At 37.9% G+C, this 21447-nt stretch overlaps 1 protein-coding gene across 5 annotated transcripts in view; it reads right to left on the bottom strand.

The window, feature by feature from the left end:
- Positions 1 to 21447, bottom strand: part of LOC128983558 (UV-stimulated scaffold protein A-like) — a 157174-nt gene that overhangs the window by 129138 nt on the left and 6589 nt on the right. For 4 of the 5 annotated variants that reach the window (XM_054402873.1, XM_054402872.1, XM_054402870.1 and 1 more), the window contains exons 2-3: positions 17723 to 17916; positions 14784 to 14894 (exon numbers count right to left, since the gene is read on the bottom strand). In XM_054402873.1, the coding sequence (XP_054258848.1) occupies positions 14784 to 14894; positions 17723 to 17892 (281 nt within the window). In that variant the 5' untranslated portion in view covers positions 17893 to 17916. The remainder of the gene's footprint in view (positions 1 to 14783; positions 14895 to 17722; positions 17917 to 21447) is intronic. The other variant, XM_054402874.1, reaches the window with a different exon arrangement.

The raw sequence follows: 21447 nt of genomic DNA on the forward strand, positions 1-21447 counted from the left end.
GTCGGATGCTTACAGAGTGGCTAGGAGGTCTCTTTGTCGAGCCATCAACCGGAGTAAACGCAGTTGCTGGGAGACATTAAGGGACGATATCGATTCCAATCCGTGGGGCCTGGGCTACAAACTTGTAACCAAGAAACTTGGCACCCGCTCTCCACCTTCCGTCATGGATGGGGCCACTATGGAGAGGATAGTCGAGTCCCTTTTCCCGGCTCACACGTTGTGCCCACTGCAGGATTTTGGAAGGGTGGATGACGTACCACTTTTCAGTCTTGGAGAGATTGAGGCGGCTGTCCTATCCCTGAAGAACAACAAGGCTCCTGGACCTGATGGGGTACCCGGCGAAGTCCTCAAGAAGGTTTTGACTACCAATCCCTTGATCCTTTTGCGCATGTACAACGCCTGCCTATTCGAAGGAGTTTTTCCCTCGTGCTGGAAAACAGCTAGGCTTGTGCTTGTTGGGAAGGGGAAGGGAGACCCAGACCTGCCATCCTCTTACAGACCTCTGTGGTTGAATATGGCTGGCAAAGTCCTCAAGAAGTTGATCCGTTCCCGACTGAATTCAGCCGTGGTCGCTGCGGGGGACCTGTCCCCTCGCCAGTATGGATTCAGAATGGGGCGATCTACGGTTGACGCTGTTGAGGAGGTGAAGCAAGCCGTGATGAGAGCTGAGGATTTTAACCACTACTCTCGTAGGGTTGTGCTGCTCGTAACACTCGATGTGCGAAACGAATTTAATTCCGCGAGGTGGTGCGATATGCTGGATGCTCTGGAGAACACCTTCCACATTCCGGCATACCTCATGCGTATCATAGAGGATTATCTCCGGTTCCGCCTCCTCATGTATGACACTACAGAAGGCCCACGGACGATGAGTGTCACTTCCGGTGCTGTCCAAGGTTCCATACTCGGCCCAAACCTCTGGAATGTCGCGTATGACAACCTCCTGAGGTCGGAAATGCCTAAGGAAACTGTTTTGGTTGGGTACGCAGACGACGTTGCAGTTTTGATAGCTGCACGTAGCGTTGAGCTGGCTCAGCTAAAGCTGAACCGAGTCATGCGTACCATAAACACATGGATGGCAGACCACGGTCTCTCGCTTGCTTTGAGCAAAACTGAGATCAAGATATTGACAAGAAAACGGATTAACACCATCCGCGTTGAGGGTAGGGGCCGTCGAAGTCCAGACCGTTCGTTCTGCAAAGTACCTTGGGGTTATGGTGGACAGCAAGCTTAGCTGGCGGGATCAGATTTTCCGTACGGCGGACAAGGCCGCTAGGGTGGTTTCCTCTCTTAGCCGGTTGATGGCCAATGTCGGAGGGCCTCGGTCCAGCCGTAGAAGGCTGTTAATGTCTTCTGTCCAGTCCGTACTCTTGTACGGTGCGGAGGTGTGGGCAGACGCTCTCAATAAGGAGGTATATAGGATGCGGCTCGCCTGAGTGCAGCGTCAGGCAGCACTAAGAGTTATATATTTATATATTTATATATATATATATATACACGGCCGCGCCCGGGAAGTCAGTCACATGAAATATACACTGGAACTCAGTCAGTTGTACCCCCCAATATATTTCAAGACTATGATATATATATATCATACATATTACCCGCAGGGGGCCCATGCTTGCGTGGGTACGTGGCCTGGCGACCACGCGGACCCTAGCTCTCCCAGAGGGGAGGTAATTGCCCGGTGTCAGACCCGGCACTTCAGGTAGGCCACAGTTATGGACGACTGGTAAGCGCCAGCCCCTTAGGGGGAGCCTCCAGTGACACTCCCTCCATTCAGGGTGGGGGGGGGTGTTTAGCTCTCAGTGACGCCATTAATTCCGCCTCTCCTCACCTACCTGTAACTGTGGTTGTGACTTGAGTTCTTCGGGCTCGTCCTACCTGTTGTGTTCGACTGACATTTTGTGAGGCATATCCTCGACTTTGGAAGTAGCCTCGTCCTGGGAGGTGAAAAACCTAGCCCCCAAAGGGGAGGTAACTGCTCGGTGTTGGTATCGGCATTTTCAAGTAGGCCACAGACATGGACGACTGGGCATTGGGTCCCAGTGACATTCCTTTATCCAGGATGGAGGGGTGTTTAGCTCTAGGAGAGATGGAAGTGCATCATATTCTCTAACCTACCTGTGTCTGTGGTTCTTTGGGTTTCGGCCTGCTTGTTGTGTGCGACCAGCATTCAGTGTGGCAAATCCTCGACTTTGGAAGTAGCCTTTCCTGGAGGTGAAAACGGGCAAGTACCCGTAGCTCACGGGGACACTCAAGGGCAACGTAACTTTCCGCAGTGTGAGGGTAACGGTTTGTAGGCACTTATGCAAACCAATCCCTGTCTCTGAGCACGGACGGTATGGTTATCTAGAGTGTGGGGGGTTCTTCCCGGAACCTCAATTGAGTCAAGGGTGTCGCCACCTCTGGTGGATAGGTTCATCCGGGTGGGTCCCACTTCTATACCTGCCTCCTTTTGGGAAACCCTGATGGCCTGGCAGTGATGTTGGGTCTGACGGGCAAACGAAGTAGATCGGGTGCTGGGTCCGAGCCCGCCAGGGGTATCTGGGGATCTATCGCTCTGGTTATCTCTGGTTTCCCAGCAACTGGGTAAGGCCTCGATCGGGTAGTGGTGTAAATGGGAGGTTGGGGTTGGTCCCCTTCCTTCTGGCTATGATGGCGGGTTCTGCCTGTCAGGGATTAGATAGGTCCCGAGTGTTGCTTGCACTAAATGCGTCGGGGCGCTCCATTATGGTCCTCTAGGGCTTGTACCTGGTGGAACCCAGGTGGAGTGACGCTTAAACAAGCAGCCGGAATCCCTGGTTAGGATTGAGGGGCAACCCTCTTTCCGAAGGGTCTGCTTCGGCAGCCGGCGAGCCTGATGACCTTAAGTCATCCGCCCATGATGTGCTAAAGGTTGATGCGTAAGCTTCGGCCTACATCATGGGGCCCGGGTATGTCTCACGATAGGTACCGGGTACGTAGTCAGGGGGCTTCGGCTCTCATGACAAAGAAATAATAATAATAATAATATCATACATATTGGTAAATATCTTAAGCCTAGACATTTCTGAATGTATATATCTCTTTTTTTCTTAAAAATACTAAAATATAATTACGTAAAAACTGCTATGCTAATGCAGTCACCACCGCATTTGCACGGGAAAGCCAGTCACGTAAAATTTGTGCTGCTAAGCCAGTCACTATATATTTTACCGCATACCACTGGAATCCAGTCACTGAAAATCTACCGGGTATCCCGTCATTTCAGTCAATTTCACCCCTGCCCTTCTACTTTGTATAATATTTATTTGTTCTACAAGCTTGAAAATCCGCACCTCAAACAAACGGATAATGCTTCAAGCATTGAGCACTCTCATAACCAATCTTTCGCACTTCATTTTAATTAGTTGTCTTCCAGATTACTTAAAAATTGCTATTCTACAGGTTAAATACCTAAATGCCAATGTAATCTTTGGTCATCTTAATGGCTATTGTCCTGCCAACTGTGGATACAAATATCCGAGCTAATTAGCAAGCGCAAGGGGGGGAGTTATTGCTTTATAGTCGCACAAGTAGGCCTATTGTTGAGTCCTTGGAGGCAAGCGGCCATCTTGGATAATTTCAAACATTTGCAAAATTGATCGTCCAAAAATATTTTTTAAAACACCAAAGTGTTTATAGTTTAAATATCTAGTATACTGTGGGATTAGAAATGTTCTTTCGTTCTTTGCAGTTTTGAATGATTCTCCAAGGGAGTGCATAAAAGCTAACGTTCACAGTTATATAATACGAAAACAATAGCCTGTGTTGCGCGGGCCGTAGCACATAGATAGTTTTCCCGCCTCAAACAATCGAAGGCGGGGGGAACAAGGCAAAATTCTTGTCTCTCTTGAGAGGCAGGGGCGAACCTAACGGGTTTCATTGATGGGCTACCAGTCGACCTGGGGTAGCGACTAGCGAGCCACTGGATTGTTAGGTTCAGCCGGTTATTTCCAACTTATTGCTGGTTCTCGAGCTTACTGAGCTCGTTGTACAGTGAAATCTTACTTCCCTATTATCTATACTTATTTAATACGCAAGCAGATTTTTTGTGACAATTACTCCTCCGAAACTACTAAACCGATTGACATGTTTTTGGTGTCATTGGAAAGAGCGTAACGTGAAGTTGTGCAGGAAACTTTCTTTTTAGAGAAATAATTAGAGAGTGGGGCCCTGGGGCCCTTTAAAGTTTTGTATTTCTCCATAAGGATAACATAGGAGATAATTTGTATTTACAGAAACATATGTTTGTTACTTGAAAATAGTCAAAGTCTACTACATAATAATTGCTGTGCATTATGACTGTTAATGTATACTACATTTCAATCAAGGATTGTGTACCAGTTTACTCATAATGGATCTTACTACTTTATTTTAATGCTGGGAATAGTAAAATTTAGTTGAGAATAAGTTGCCATGATTTAGAAAACTTTACTATAATAATTTATGTATTTAAAATCACAAATCTTTGACATCATTAATTCATTTGAAACAAAACAGCTGATCAATAAATCAAACAAATCATCTACTTCATGTTAATAATGGTTGTTACACAAACATACAGTAGTTTTTTTAAACCAATAACTTGATTCTTTTTTACTTGTGGGTGTAATCACAGAAAACGTACTACTATAACCCAGAATGCCAACCGCATGGTAAAAAGCATTAAGCGTTTTGAGAGAGCTTTGCCTGTCAATCCGTAGGCAGCGCCACCAGCGTTGCCATGCAATAAGCATAGCAACGCTGGTGGCGCTGCCAACGGATTGACAGGCAAAGCTCTCTCAAAACGCTTAATGCTTTTTACTATGCGGTTGGCATTCTGGGTTATAGTAGTACGTTTTCTGTGGTGTAATCTAAGTTTGCAGTTATGAAAGCACCAAGCCAAGTAACTTTTATTTAATTTTCTTTATAAACTAACAGTATTAATTAATTAATTACTACATGAACTTGACAAGTTAGGTAATTAATTGTCAGTATGCCAAGGGGAAGAGTGGGTCCTCGAAAACAGACAAAGGCGGAGACACCCATTTAGAAAATCCAACTGAGTTTTAAATATAGAGGTCAGTGGATTGCCAGGACACAGATTAGACTAATAAAAGGGGGCAGTGGTTTTATTGATGAGAAATACATCAAAAAGAGCCTCGTTAATGGCACAAGGCGTCATGTGATCAGAACGGGTAACAACTTAATAGAATGTTAAGTCCTAACTGGAATAAGTGAGTGGGGACATATTTTGATTTTGAGAATAAAAATTTGCCCGTTTGATGCTAATTTCTATTATCTTTGGCACTTGCAGCACAAGCCCTTTAATTAAAGAGCAGCGCTGTTCTTACCAAGACCAATTTCAATCATGAGCAACTATATTATATGTTGTTTAAAGTAAGGCTACATCTTTTAATAGGATACGCATATTCATTCAAATTCTGACCAGGGTAATATTCCTGAAGGTATCTTTAGGAAAAAATCTTAGTATTCTTGAAAGTGCTTTTGTGATAAAAATGTAGTTTTTTAGTGTTTTCTTCAAGCAGAATTTGACCCTCAAAATATGCTACATAGCCTATTGGTTATTGGTTCATTGGTTTGATATGATCAAATGTTTTGTTAAATGTGTTTAAAAATTTGTTTTTAAATAACTACCCTATAACATACTTGAACTTGAACACTTATTAATTTACTAAATATAACACACATACAGCTAGAAAATGGCTGCACTGCTTCCCTTCTAAGGCTTCATTATTACTGTATTTAATTTTCAATGTCGATTCGATATAAAACACGATGATTTTGTTTACTAAAATCATATTTTATTTTGCGGTGCATTGAGCCGCACAGGTTCACTAGTATATAGCCACAATCGAAGCGATTTTTACATGAGAATAAAGATATAGACTCAGTAGTGTGTGGTTACTTAATCAAATCATGTTTCGTGATTGTTTATCTTATAACGGCCAATAATCAATCAACTTATATTTTCTTTAGTGTTCGATTTATTATCTATATAAATTCAAGAGGTAGCCCTGTACCTGGTTAACACATATACCTATTACTTTTAACGTGTTTTCTTTGAGTTACGCCCCATGGAATTTCAAAGTTTCACAATGTTTACATTTTTGAAGAATGTAGATAACAGAATGTTAAACGAAGTCAGCTGTAAATGCAGTGCTTTGATTTTACGGTCCAAAAGGTAAAAACTATTCGAATTGTGACACTTTTAATTTTTGCTACGAGCCTGATAATTGGAGATTGTGACTTTCTTAATTTAAGGAAGTAAACGTATTAACATGACGTGTTTGGAGTGGGATTTGATATATGTGACGGGGAGCGTTTCATAAACTCCAAATTTCACAAACTCCAACGCTTAAAATATTAAATGAACAGAGCGGTTCATAACCTCCAAATTTCATAAGCTCCAAATCTATAACATTAAAATAATCACTATTTCACAATGTCCAAGTTTCACAAACTCCAACGTTTAAATATTAAATAAACAGAGCGGTTCATAACCTCCAAATTTCATAAGCTCCAAATCTATAACATTCAAATAATCACTGTTTCACAATGTCCAAATTTCACAAACTCCAACGTTAAGATACCAAATAAACAGTGTGGTTCATAATGTCCAAATTTCATAACCTCCAACGGTACAGTCTGGGCCAGAAGTCTCTACAGTGGTTGCCACAGTCAGATAGCAGGCAGAACCACGGCAACCTCTGCAGCGACTTCTGGCAGAGACTGTACCGTTGGAGCTTATGAAACTTGGAGGTTATGAACCGCTCTGTTTATTTGATATTTAAACGTTGGAGTTTGTGAAATTTGGACATTGTGAATCGGTGATTATTTGAAAGTTGGAGTTTATGAAATTTGGAGGTTATGAAACGCACTGTTTATTTAATATTAATATTAACGTTGGAGTTTGTGAAATTTGGACATTGTGAAACTGTGCTTATTTGTAAGTTATAGTTTTCGAGTCTATGAAGTTTGGAGGTTATGAAACGCACTGTTTATTTAATATTTTAGACGTTGGAGTTTGTGAAATTTGGACATTATGAACCTCACCCATGTGACGTGTATCAAACTTTTTCTCTTCAAAATCCTCTCCGATGCAAAACACGGGTACAGCAGCTAGGTTTATTAGAATTCAAAAGTTTTTTATGATTAAAATTGTCCTCCAATGTTAAGAAATTATTTTCCGATCAAGTTGTTTAATGAATAAATAATTGTTTTGCCAAATTATGTTTCGAAACCAGGAACTCAAAATAGATCAGAAAATAGATATTTTAGTTCAGAAAACAAAGCCAATCAAATAGGCCTACGTACTTTTTAAATAAAAACACTGGTCAGATGGTTTGTAAATTGTTCTTTATTTACTTCAATAAATTTCTAATAAAAATCACCAGAGGTACAAATCTATATAAATAAAATTAGAGTTTTGTCTGTACTTTTAGGTTATTTTTACGTTTTATACATTCAAGAATCCGAAACAAGTCTCATCTCAATTTCTGTCTGTCTGTCTTCCGTCTGTCACGGACCATAAGCCATTTTACACGGCCTTCTCCTGAAAAACAAGAGTAACTCCAAATCATTTTAATGTGTTCACTGGATTGGCAAAAGTGTCTTTAGCTATTAAAATATGGCCTCACTAATTTGTAAAAAAACTTACGGACGTTTAAAAACCCAATTTTGTGTGATTTTTGTCAAGTTTTCTCACAATGTTTATCACATAATCATCAATGAAATAGCGAACAGCTGTTCGGATCAAGATTATTTTTCTATAGCTGTCACTGATATGTTTACATTGAATGTTGTTTACAAATACCGCAATCATTTCCGATCACGTTTCAAAAGCAAATCCAAACCAAGTTGGATTAAAACCGTGTTTCCTTACATAACGGATTTAATTAATCGCAAGTGCAATAATGTGTAGGGTAACCGTAAATGAAAAAAGTGCTTCTTTGTGTATAACATTTTTATTGAGTTTTGATAACCGGGGAAAAGACCTTGAATCAGTGTTCTATATGGCTGGGAAACTTATATTTTTTATATAAGCGTTACCAATAGCTTACACAAAAGGTTTCAACTCATTGACGGCACTTGAATGGTGGTTGTGTAAAGTGTACAGTGACAACTGCAGTGGGTGATTGTAACAGAGGTTTACGGATTATGCTCAAATCGTTTTTCCAATGTGTCTTCTCAACGCTATGTGCTGCTCGCTGGACCATACAGCCAAGACCAATTGCCCATCTCTTGGGTTCGTAGGCCTAAACAATTATTTATAAGTTGGTAGCGCATATTACTCAGTGTTCCGTACAGACAGGAAAAGAGCACCTTTGATAGTGAAATTTCCAACCTGAATGTTTAATGGCGAGGTTGAGGTATAGTATTTTAACTTTATGTCGTTTGGTTAGCCAACCTAACTAACCAAACGATATATCGAATTAAAAGGGTAGCGGATTTCTACCCCCGGATATTTACCCCCATGAAAAAACGCCTACGTCATTTTGACGTCACGAGGGGCGGGGCTTATACATGGTCGAGAAACAGCCCGCGACTGGAAATCTACCCCCGGACATCTACCCCCGGACATCTACCCCCAGACATCTACCCCCGGATATCTACCCCCAGACATCTACCCCCGGAAATCTACCCCCGGAAATCTACCCCCATGGTCAGCTACGCTACGTATCGGCCAAGATGCATTGTTGTAATTGATTTTATTAATTGGTTTATGTAAATAATCGGCTCTTCGGTTATTCATTAGCTTCTAATATCCAGTATAAAGCATGCGATATGGTGCGATATGTCGTTGTCATGTTTAACATGTACATCGAATAGGTACAGTATTTTACATATTTGATTTACGTAGCTAAATAAGGTTATAACAAATAACATTTATCTTATGTTATTGGAATTAAAACAACTACAAGATTATGCAGTTAAAAAAAAACTAGGTATTCTGAAATCAATATGTTTTTTTCCTAAATATGCTATTATGAATATGTTTTCTTATTATTTACTTTAACATATGTTTGATGATATCATCGTTTTGGTGACAAACCTGTTGCGTTGACTGTTGTGTTGGCAATGACTTGGGGTATATTATTGCCCAAGAAGAATAAAGTATTTTTTGAGTTTTCGTTTTACAAGAAAAAAAATAATTTCCATAATAAGCTAATGAATAACCGAAGAGCCGTTGACTTACATAAACCAATTAATGAAATCAATTACAACAATGCATCTTGGCCGATTCGTAGCGTAGCTGACCATGGGGGTAGATTTCCGGGGGTAGATGTCCGGGGGTATATGTCCGGGGGTAGATGTCCGGGGGTAGATGTCTGGGGGTAGATGTCCGGGGGTAGATGTCCGGGGGTAGATTTCCAGTCGCGGGCTGTTTCTCGACCGTGTATAGGCCCCGCCCCTCGTGACGTCAAAATGAAATGAGAATTCCGGCGACCCGAATTAAACAATAGAATAATCATTTAGTTGTTTGTGCCATCAGATATAAAAGTGTACCCCACATGGATCTATTACGCATTTTTTTTACTTGAAACTGTCAGATACTGTATTTGTTTCTATATAATAGTTTGGCCAGTATATCTGAAAATATGCAAACCATCTGCTTTTCTTTATATAGGAAGGTTTCAACTGACCACTATAAGATCCCCGTGCGTAAAACAGGCACACAGCTAGTAATCAATATTTAATTAATACATCTTATCTTACTAATCTTACTAATATTATAAATGTGAAAGTTTGTGTGTTTGTTTGTTTGTTTGAAGTTCAATTACGCATTAATTACTGGTCAGATTGAGCTGGAATTCGATATGAAGATAGCTCACATTCCAGATTAACATATAGACATACTACTCTTATCTCAAAGATCCTTTTGGTCCCAGATCCTTTCGGGCTCCACCCTAGTGGCCCTGGGAATTCCCATGTTAACCTTATCAGTATTCATATTTGAAATCAATTAAAGAATTTTACTTGCTGTTTCAATTACACAAGTTGGTTCTATGATATTCAACAGCATTAAGGGTTTATAGGGTTTACCAACAGAGTGCAGCACTATTATTTTTTTCATTTACGACAACAGCTAATTTGAACCAAGCAGCAACAAAAACCTTTGATACACAATTGGAAGTGACAAAATAGGATTGTTTACAGTTAAATGCTTATGTTTTTTACTTATAAATAATTTGTCGTATTGTGCGAATCTTTGGTGATTAATTTTTTCTGCTGTTTAGATGCAGCGGTAGAACATTATTATGGATATGGTAGATGTTTATACTATAGCATACCGTAATCTAGTTTTCTCGGAGTAGGCAGCGTAAATTTACATTTTGTTGGTACATACAGAATGACAGAAAGACAGACAGAAAGAAATTGAGATGATACTCGTTTCAGCTTTCTTAGGCTATGAAACGTAAAAATAACCAAAAAACTGCATGATTCTACGCAATGGACAGACAAAACTGTAATTTTATTTCTATAGAAGATGACTGCTACTCTACTAGTTAAATTTGCAGTTTCGAGCACTCGACACACGACAAGCTGGTCGGAGTCTGACACCATTGAATCACTGTAAGGGATGCGCCAAGAGGTAGACGAACATTCAGATGAGTTCTGAGAATTTGAACTTTCTCGTTTTGTAATGTACCGTTATAGCCTTACTTGGAAGAGGGGGATTTTTGGACCACGAATGAGTTTGTATTTGTTTAGTTTGAAATAAATCCGACCTGAATATAAAATAGCAAATGCAAGCCCGCAGTTTGCGTTTTTGATCAGTAGGCCTAACGTAATTAAAATTTACCAAAATAAAGTAAAGTGTCTAAATCTAGTGCAACAAACCTAAATATTGACTACTGGTTTTGATTAACGTCAATTAGTAATACTTAACGTTATTTAAGGCTATTGTATGTTTGATAACTGACCTCCTGAATTGTATTTTAAGTTCCTAAGTACAATATTATTGTCAAACAATGCAATAATGTTATTTCATAAAATTTGTACCTGAGAAATTTAAAAATGGAAATTGCATTTCTCGTGTAAGAAAATCTTAAAATGATACGATTCGTAATGATACGATCTTAAAACGAGCCATTCAGTATTCGTATTCAAAACACCAAACACCCGCCACTGGATCAAAATATGACCGCTACAAAGAATTAAAACAGCATAGTACAGTGTATGAAAGAGGTGTGATTTATTTCTTGGTACTAAATTAAGTCATTCTTCAAGTATAAGTAAAACTTCAGCATGGGCATACTCTCTAACGTACTATCATATGATGGATTAGCTGAAGGCAGATAAGTCTGATTCAAGCTTATATTGCTTACTATAAGATTGTTGTAATACAATTATATTTAACTAGTGGTCGTCCAGTGGTCGAAAACTCCACCAAAAATATATTATGTACAGGTTTCAAATGATTTAGGCCCAAAAAATCTTTAGCTGTGTGAGTAACTACGGACTTCTGGAAAATTTAAATATGATATTTTGACATGTGCTTACTCAGGAACAATGCCGTTCCGGGACACTCTGTAAAAATGGACGTTAACGTGATTATAAATTTGCATTTTACATAGTCAAAATACAATAGGTATTGCGCAACCATGATATGTTATGCCATTAACCTTGGTTCAGTAATAAAAACTACACCGTGTGCTTACTCAAACAAAACAAAACTTGCTTACTGTACAGCAATAAAACACGTAAAGAACAAAACAAAAGGAAATCTAGACTAGTAGACTACTAATACCGTAGTCATCATAGGCTACTACTACATGATGTTTCAGAACAGAAGTATGGTGATAAAAATATTAAATAACTCATAAAACACTATAAAATCATAGTACTGTACTTAAGTCTTTCTAGTAATAACAACAGTGATAAAAATAAGATAAAGATAACAATGATGTAAAACCCCTCTTATTATTTCTCTTTGTTCTATTCTTTCTTTGGTTTCTCTCCATCCACAAGTTGTCATGGTTACTAATCACCCAACGACCCAACCACAAAATGTTGTATTGTTGTGACAGCAGACGATTTTCAGTATGTCAGTGTCAGTGCAAGATTGTCAGTCCGTAGGTGCGAGCGTATAGCTTGACCTTGAAGCTACTGATCGATATTTCTCCGTTTTGCTTCCATCTTATTTTTGCCAAATGAACTGTAATGTTTCAATAATGGGGAACCTACTGCAGATAAAAATTGCCGTAAATAGATATATAGTTCATATAGAAATATTAGACTGAAAAACACAATTCATAAAACATTTTCTTGGGATTTCTGAGGTTATATAATATATAGGCATCGTGTTGATCCGATCCCAGATGAGCGATGTTCTAATGTATTTGCAAGTTTAAGCTACAAATAGAAAACCCCATCACATTATAGTTGGTATTCAATGACCGATGTATTATCAAAAATTAATTCATAACTTATTTTGATATTAAACAGAAGCATTCATTACAGCTTGCAGCACTTATTGGTATATATAAATATGCAAGTTACTATTACTTAAAAAAAATAAAACACGAAATTGTGAGGCCGTTCAATTTTAATAAACACAGTGTTAAACATTTTACTCTGCAGAATACCGGATGGTAAAGAGTGTTGGGTTTCAAGAAAACAAAATAAAAAATAGTTTAGCCAGCTTTACTATTTATTAAAAAAAAAAACAATAGAAAGGAAACCATAAGGATAGGAATAGGATTGAACTGAAATAGTTGCAGGGAAACTTAAATAGTAAAGTCCACAAACTGTACATCGTTAGAGAGAGAGAGGGGGGGGAGTGAAAGAGAGGGAGGGAGAGAAAGAGAGAGAGAGATTTGATAAGGAATCTGAAAAGTCAAAAAATAATCGTTTCTGGCGTTTGTCATGGTGTACAGTACCCCCCCCCCCCCCAGTATTTGTACTCGTGACCACTTTTTGTTGCTTCCTTATCTTTCATCCGTCCCAAAATAGAATTCCTGTAATTGTTTGTAAAATTAAAATTATTATAAACATCTTTTATCTATCGAGTGTAGTTTCGTGGTTATTCTTATCAGATAGAATAATATCGTTGCCACATGTAATAGTTCCTCCTTCGCGTTACGCAATAGCGTAAAAAAACAGTTTCCGTATCTCGGAGAAGATTCACGTATATTTCCAGAGATAAAGAAAATCCGTATAATTCCCGATCTTCCAGGTCCGTGGACACACTGTAGATATTGTACGTCAATAAAGGAGATATTGACTAAAATTTCTACTGAAGGTGAAAAAAAATTAAAATAAAAATTTGGGATGATGACCGGGTAGGTTTTTAAGATTCAACCATTTATAATAATTAATTAATATTCGTAGTTCCTTATTAGAGGTGCATCATTTTTATTTGGAATATGAACATGTTTAAACATTAACACGTAGTTAATCAATATCCCAACATCAATAGTAACAAGGAGTAAACGAAGGTTACCGACCACTGGGTGTTACCGCTACAAAGTAGGCGAGGAGGGTGCCATACTGGCTACACTACTCCACGATAGAACACACGATGAGACAGTCTCCACATTTGGTATTGTAGTTACGCTTATCGACACAGGCAGCAGCACCGGTTAAGCTGTTTTCAAACGTATAAAGTGCACGGGAAGCCATACCTGACTGGCTTTTGGGAGAGCTGACTGGCTTTCGGGCGGGTGACTGCCACACCAAGTAAATTACCAGCGCGGTGACTGCCTCTCCGGGTGGGTACAAAAGTATATATATATATGTGTGTCCGTTAGCACGATAACTCTAAGCAAAAATGATCAGATTTTGATGAAATTTGGTACAAACATGTAAACCTACGTTTATTCGAACGAGTTCGCAATCCAGCATGATCGGACCATGGGAACGGGGGTTTACGGGGGGTTTTATGAGGTAAAAATAGGTTTTTACCATTTTTGACGAAAAAAACATAAAATTTAGCAATTTATTTCCAAACCATTTTGTAGAGCTTAAAAAAATAAATAATTTAGTATATTGAAGCGTTATTATGCGCCTAATGGTTACGGAGCATGTTATTCTTATGGAATGGAGAATAAGTAAACTGTTGTAGTTTGCTTGTTTATGAACATATTTTGATCAAATTTGGAAAATGTTTGTATTTCTTACTAACTATTAATATTTTACAAAAAAAAAAACAGTTTTACCCTCCCTGATGCAGCAAACCTAAGTACTTGTTAAACTAATTCTATTTAAATAGGGAATAAATGTTATATTTTTAAGTAGACATTTTAGTGTAAATCCAATCAGTTAAATGGAAATTAGCTTAGTCTGCAGGTTTGCTGCGGCGGGAGTATTTATTCTTTTCTCTGTCACTAGACTGAATGATAATTTGGTCTTCACTTGGCTACTGAGGTTCTAGGTTCTCGTTGTAAAACTCAATCCTGCTCCTGTTAACACAAGTTATGCTGCCCATTGTGGAGAAAAATTGATTCAAGTCCTCAGGAGAGAAGGCACACTCAATTTCTCTGATCGAGCCTAGTACACGGCGTATTCAACAATGGCCAAAAACCTTTTGGGTCTTTATTCTTTGATTGCCTTGAAAATAGAGGTTTTCCACTGCTTATGGCTGAGTTTAATTTGTTTCTTGCATTAGCATAAATACAGATCTGGTCGAGCTGTTCCTAAAGTAAAAATGCATTTAGGAAAAATAATCAAAAGTGATGCCTAAAGTGACTATCATTATTTTTTTAGTATTAAATTTAAAAAATAGTAAATAACAAAAACAGAATAAGGCTTACCTGAAAATTTGGTTACAAACTTGAAAGGCACTTCGTCGAACCTCAGCATGGTTCTTATTGAGGTGTTGCAAAAGAAAATCGTATGCTTCCTTCACATATTTATCTGAGCGTCTAAAACAAACCAACTAACAGTTTAATGTATAATTATTAGCTTACAATCATTGAACCTTAAAGTAAAGTTATAAGTTTTTTACAGTAGCACCAAATTAAGTAAACAATAGGTTGATTATTATTTATTCTGAATTTCTAGAGCGTACTCAATTATAAACACAAAAAATAATAATGTTCTTGTTTAAACAGCATTTTATTGGGTTTATTTAAAATAAAATTGATCTAAAATTTTCAATAAAAAAACACAGTAAACAACCTAAATATATCAACATTTTAAATTAAAAGTAAAGTTTTGGTAAACAAGATTCAACAAACACACCTTGGAAAAAGATTTAAAACACTTAATTCATAACAAGTTTGCAAGGTGAATAAAGAGTGTTACTGTACTTATTCACAGTTGTCATCTAGATGGTTGTAGAAGAAGATACTTTAATACTTTATTCTGAAATAGTGACCATACGCATGAAGGTATTTTAAGACAAGTATGATAACATTGTATTATAGTTCTTCTTCAGTGTTTACAGGGGTTGCGTAGACGACGGATTTCATAAACCCCCAAACAACAAAAATCCATAGGGTTAAGATCCGGAGATCTGGCAGGCCAAGAAACAGTGCCTCCTCGTCCGATCCAAGTGGGGTAGTTGAAGTGAAGCTATTCTCTCACTTGACTGGTGAAGTGAGGCGGAGCTCCGTCTTGTTGGAAGATAATTTCATGACGAAGAGCAGGGTCAATAGCATCCAGAATTTGAGGCAAATTATTCTGTAGGAAGTCGAGGTAGACATCTCCGTTCAGGTTGCCCTGAAAAGTTTGAGGGCCTAATAATCTATCCCCTACCACTGCTGCCCATACGTTTATGGTAAATCTGTTTTGGAAGGACATCTCCCTTAGTGTGTTTTGGTTTCCCGTTTTCCACATATGCATGTTGTGGAAACTAAACACACCTTGTATAGTAAAGAGAGCTTTATCTGTCCACAAAATCTTCTTGAAAAAGTGATTTTCTTCAATATCACAGTTCAGGGGTATCGACAGAAGTCTACCCTAGGGACGTAATCAATAGACTCAAGGCCTTGAACCTTAGTAAAGTGATAGGGATGAAAGTTATTTTTCTGCAAAGCTTTCAAGAAAGTTGTTTTACTTACACCAGTAGCCCTAGCAAAATTCGTACTGCTGATCTCCGGCTCTTCATCCACGCGCTTCAGGATATCTTCCTCCACGTAGACTCGATGCACAGTTCCCTGTTCTGCTAGACGCTGGTGAACTCTGGCCAATACGTGCGTACTCGGGACGCGCTGATCAGGATAGCGAAGAGAGTACTCTCGTTGAGACTCACTTGAGTTTGCGTTGGAAGAACCATACACAAAATGTATTCCTGCATATTCTTAATTGGAAAACATGTTGTGACCCCTATTAAAAACCACTCAAAATCGTCTTATGTAGATTAATACGTGATTTATACACAACGAAGAAACCCCAGATCATTGTTGGGGCCACTAGCTGTTCATTATAATTTAATAATTTATAATAATGAACATTGAACAAGGCTGTAATATTATAGATGAAACTGTTTTTAATAGTAGGGCCTAAAATGTTTTGGATAACCTGTGTTTTACGCCATTCAAACTTGAATAGTGGACATTTATTGGGATCAAATATTACGTTTTATGGTATTGTTTGAAAGCTTAAAAGATTATGGAGCAGTTTTCAAAAGTATTTGCTGCTCTTTAAAACCTTCTTTAACAAAAATTTATGTTTACGTATTTTTTTAAATATTTTTTTTAAAAACACAAATTTTTATTTTTTTTCAATTTTAATAAGTAGCTATGCAGATTCAAAGGCAAGTTGAAGTACATGTATTTTATTCAAAATTTGGTGGAGAACGCTATGGTACTCACTGTTAAATGTTGATGGAAGTTTTAAAATAACCCGAAAAATGCAACATTTTTGTAATTTATGTCAATTTTTTTCAAAAAAAACTTAAAACAACTCATCTCTGGGGGTGTGTATGAGATAGATTTTTCTAAACCACGTTTACGAGTTCTATTTATGCTCCTCTTATACCCAATAAAAAGTTTAACGCTTATTCGCGACCACCCTGTGTATATATATATATAGGCTATATCTAATATATAAAATTCTCGTGTCACAGTGTTTGTCTGCAAACTCCTCCGGAACGACTTCACCGATCGTTATGGAATTTGGTGTGTAAATTCTGTAGGTATGCGAATCGGACGTAAACTATTTCCCGTTTCGAAATTCTTAAAAGGGCTCCGCCCCAGTGGCTCTGGAGTTTCCCATGTTAACCTTATGAGAAATGGAATTAATGAATCTTAACAGCTGTTTCAATTAAACAAGTTGGTTCTGTTCTATGATGTTCAATAGCATTAAAGTTACAAGGATTACCAACAGTGTGCAGCACTATTATTTCTTTTACATTTATGACAACAGCTAATTTGCAACCAAAAGGTGAGTGAGCGTAGCGAACGAACTTCAACCTGGAGGCGAGTGAGCGTAGCGAACGAGCTAACCTGAAGGCAAGTGAGCGCAGCAAACGAGCTCCAACCTAAAGGTGAGTGATCGTAGCGAACGAGCTCCAACCCAAAGGTGAGTGAGCGTAGCGAACGAACTTCAACCAGGACGTGATTGAGCGATGCGAACGAGATCATCTTTAAAATTAAACGTAACGGTACTTTCTTTCCATCGGTCTGTCTTAGGGGAAACCTATAACTTAGGCGATACGAAGTTCGCCGGGTCAGCTAGTATATATATATATATATATAAAATACAATGTTTTTTCACATTCAATACTTTCCAAATAAAAACCTCTTACCTGCAAATATTTTTTATCCTCAAAAAATCTGCTTCCTCCAACATGTTTTTGCCAGAACTTGTGATTTCTTCTAATGTTTCAGCTAATTCTTGTGTTAATTTATCAGGGTAACATGTTGTACCGGATCCATTTTTCTTATCTTTACTCTTCTTATTAGTCTTGTGATTCATTTTTATAGCTAATTATTAGTTTTCCTAAAGAGAAACATGGTGGTTATATCCAAGGTTAGGCAAAAGTATGTATGACCACACCCTATTAACTTTTCAATAGGTTACATCAGGGAGCACACTTTTATATGGCACTAGCTATTACCATTGGCTTCACCCCGTTTGACGTCAAAGGGTAGTAAAGTATTACCGTAGGTCTCATGGTAAGACCTAGGCCCGGGACCGATTTACTTTTTCATTTTGATGTCCCCAGAGGCCAAAAACACCATTCGTTCAAATTTTTATATATGTATATATCTATATATATAAAATCCAATGTATTTTTGTTGTATGTTTGTTTGTTTGTTTGTCCTTTATGGACTTCGAAACCGCTCGACAGATAGTAATGAAACTTTCGGGCATTATTAAGCATTTTTCAAGGATGGTTTGTGCGAAGTTTGGTACAGATCCGTCAAAAGGGCTCCGCCCCAGTGGCTCTGGAGTTTCCCATGTTAACCTTATGAGTACTCATATTTAAATGGAATCAAAGAATCTTAACAGCTGGCCCAACTAGACAGTTTGATTCTGTGATGTTCAATAGCATAAAAAAGTTAATAGGTTTACCAACAGGGTGCAGCACAATATTTTTTTAAATTTATGACAACAGCTAATTTGCAACCAAAAGGTGAGTGAGCGTAGCGAACGAACTTCAACCTGGAGGCGAGTTAGCGTAGCGAACGAACTAACCTGAAGGCAAGTGAGCGCAGCGAAAGAGCTCCAACCTAAAGGTGAGTAAGCATAGCAAACGAACTTCAACCAGGACGTGATTGAGCCATCCGAACGAGCTCATCTTGAAAATGAAGGAGCATTGACATAAAACCACATTAGGACAGGACGACGTCTGTCGGGCCAGCTAGTATCTATATATATAAAAGGCAAAGCCCTCACTGACTCACTGACTGACTGACTCACTCACTCACTCATCACTAATTCTCCCACTTCCCATTTACCTAGGAGGCTGAAATTTGGTACACTGATTCTTTAGGCATTAAATAGGAAAACTAAGTTGTTTTTATTCTGATCGGACTCTCGGGCTCCGCCCCAGTGGCTCTGGAGTTTTCCATGTTAACCTTATACATGTAGTCATATTTAAATGGAATTAATGAATCTTAACAGCTGTTTCAATTAAACAAGTTGGTACTGTTCTATGATTCGCAATAGCATTAAAGTTACAAGGATTACCAACAGGGTGCAGCACTATTATATTTTTTTAATTTATGACAACAGCTAATTTGCAACCAAAAGGTGGGTGAGCGTAGCGTACGAACTTCAACCTGGAGGCGAGTTAGTGTAGCGAACGAGCTAACCTGAAGGCAAGTGAGCGCAGCGAACGAGCTCCAACCTAAAGGTGAGTGAGCGTAGCGAACGAACTTTAACCAGGACGTGGTTGAGCCATGCGAACGAGCTCATTTTGAAAATTAAAAAGTTAAACGGGGCAAAGCCCGCGGGTACAGCTAGTATCTATATATAGATATATATAGATATATGTGTCCGTCCGGACGATAACTTAAGTAATTTTTGTCCGATTTTGATAAAATTTGGTTTAAAGGTGTAAGGCTGGATAAACTTGAATGAGTTTGCGAACCAGCATGATTGGACCATGGGAACGGGGTGTAACGGGGGATTTTATTGGGTAAAAATGGGGTTTTCTCATTTTTTACCCTTAAAACACAAAATTTAGCAATTTTTCTCCAGACCTTTTTAAAGAGCTTAAAAAAACAAATAATTTGGTATATCAAAGTGTTTTTGTATGGTGAATGGTTACGGAGAAAATTCAAAAAATTGTTAATTTTAAATTCCCATGTTATTCTTATGGAGAATATTGTAAAATGTTGTAGTTGGCTTGTTTATGGATATATTTTGAACAAACTTGGCGGATTTTATTTCATACTAAGCTATTGATATTTTAATAAAAACACACTTTATTAGTTTTCCTGTATCAGCTAACCTAGGTATTAGTTAAACATAAATGTTAATTTACTAGCTTAAAAATTGAAAATCAATCCAGGCAAATGGAAATTTGCTTAGTCGGCAGGTTTGCTGCAGCGGGGTATTTGATAGATAGAACCATTAATGCCCAATAACAAATAGCCCAGTAAATCTAGGTTTTTACCCGGAAATGTGAGATATGAAGCTAATTTTTTGCACAGGATGTCCTTTATGGTATGTAAAATCACAGCCTAAAAGTCCCCGCCCGTCCCCTGTGTGCTTCCCCCGTTTTAACGAAATAAAGGGGGGGAGGGGACGCAACTTATTTAAACGTGTCCTTGAACACGATAACTTGAGTAATTTTGGTCCGATTTTGATTAAATTTGGCTTGAGGTGTAAGATGGGATAATCTTAAATGAGTTGGAAAATCAGCATGATCGGACCATGGGAACGAGTGTTTACAGGGGGTTTTATGGGGTAAAAATATGGTTTTATGGGGTAAAAATTGAATTTTCTCATTTTTACCCTCAAAACACAAACATTTCTAATTTCTCTATAAACCATTTTAAAAAGCTTAAATAATCAAATATTTCAGTATATTAAAGTGTTTTTGTAAGGTTATTGGTTACGAAGAAAATTCAAAAAATTATAAATTTAAAGTTCCCATGTTATTCTTAAGAAGAATAAGTTAGCTGTTGTAGTTTGCTTGTTTACGGATATATTTTCATCAAACTTGGCAAATAAACTTAATTTATACTAAGCTATTGATATTTTACTAAAAAACGCACATCATTACCCTCCCTGTAGCAGCAAACCTACGTACTTGTTAGGCATAATGTTATTTAAATAGATTTAATTAAAAATCCAATCGGGCAAATAGAAATTCACTTAGTCTGCAGGTTCGCTGCGGTGGGGGTATTTTCATACAAAGTTGCACTGTCCTAAATTTACTTTACCAATGGTTTTCGTCAAAACAACACTTAATTTTTCACCCTTAAAAAGTATATTTAAGCTGGCAATAGTATGAATAAACTCCAGAATAAACTTGTACAATGGCCTAAAAACATAACATAAGCATTGTATTCAATAAATAATGTACAGGATAAAGTAATATTTAAAAGTTTTACTATTATATATTTTAAGTACAATCAGAAACGATTACTAACATAGCCTAAAATAATATTTGTACAAATTGGATTAACTACCTTAAATATGACACCTAATTTTTAATGGGTAGATCAGTAATAATTATATTGGAGCCATTAAAGTCAATAAGTTTGTTCTTTAGATATATAGTAGTAGGCTATATCAAAATTTTCCATCTAAAAAGGCGTCCATGATAAAAAGGTTACATGACGAGACCGCGAACTTTAGAGTTTCGCGACATCAGCTCGATGGATTAAACGCGTAATCAAACATATATTTTCATGGTTGTGAATTTAATCAGAGCACATCAAATTATAAAAACCTAGAGTGTACGGCCCGGATTTTTACCCCTGGAATTTTACCCCCGGATTTTTACCCCTGGAATTTTACCCCCTGGCCAGATATATAAATTAGTGAGAATGATTAACTATCTTCATTCTGTTT

The sequence above is a fragment of the Macrosteles quadrilineatus genome, unplaced genomic scaffold (assembly GCF_028750875.1).
Source record: "Macrosteles quadrilineatus isolate MER2022 unplaced genomic scaffold, UCM_ALF_1.0 Scaffold_1__1_contigs__length_201487025, whole genome shotgun sequence".
Lineage (NCBI taxonomy): Eukaryota > Metazoa > Arthropoda > Insecta > Hemiptera > Cicadellidae > Macrosteles > Macrosteles quadrilineatus.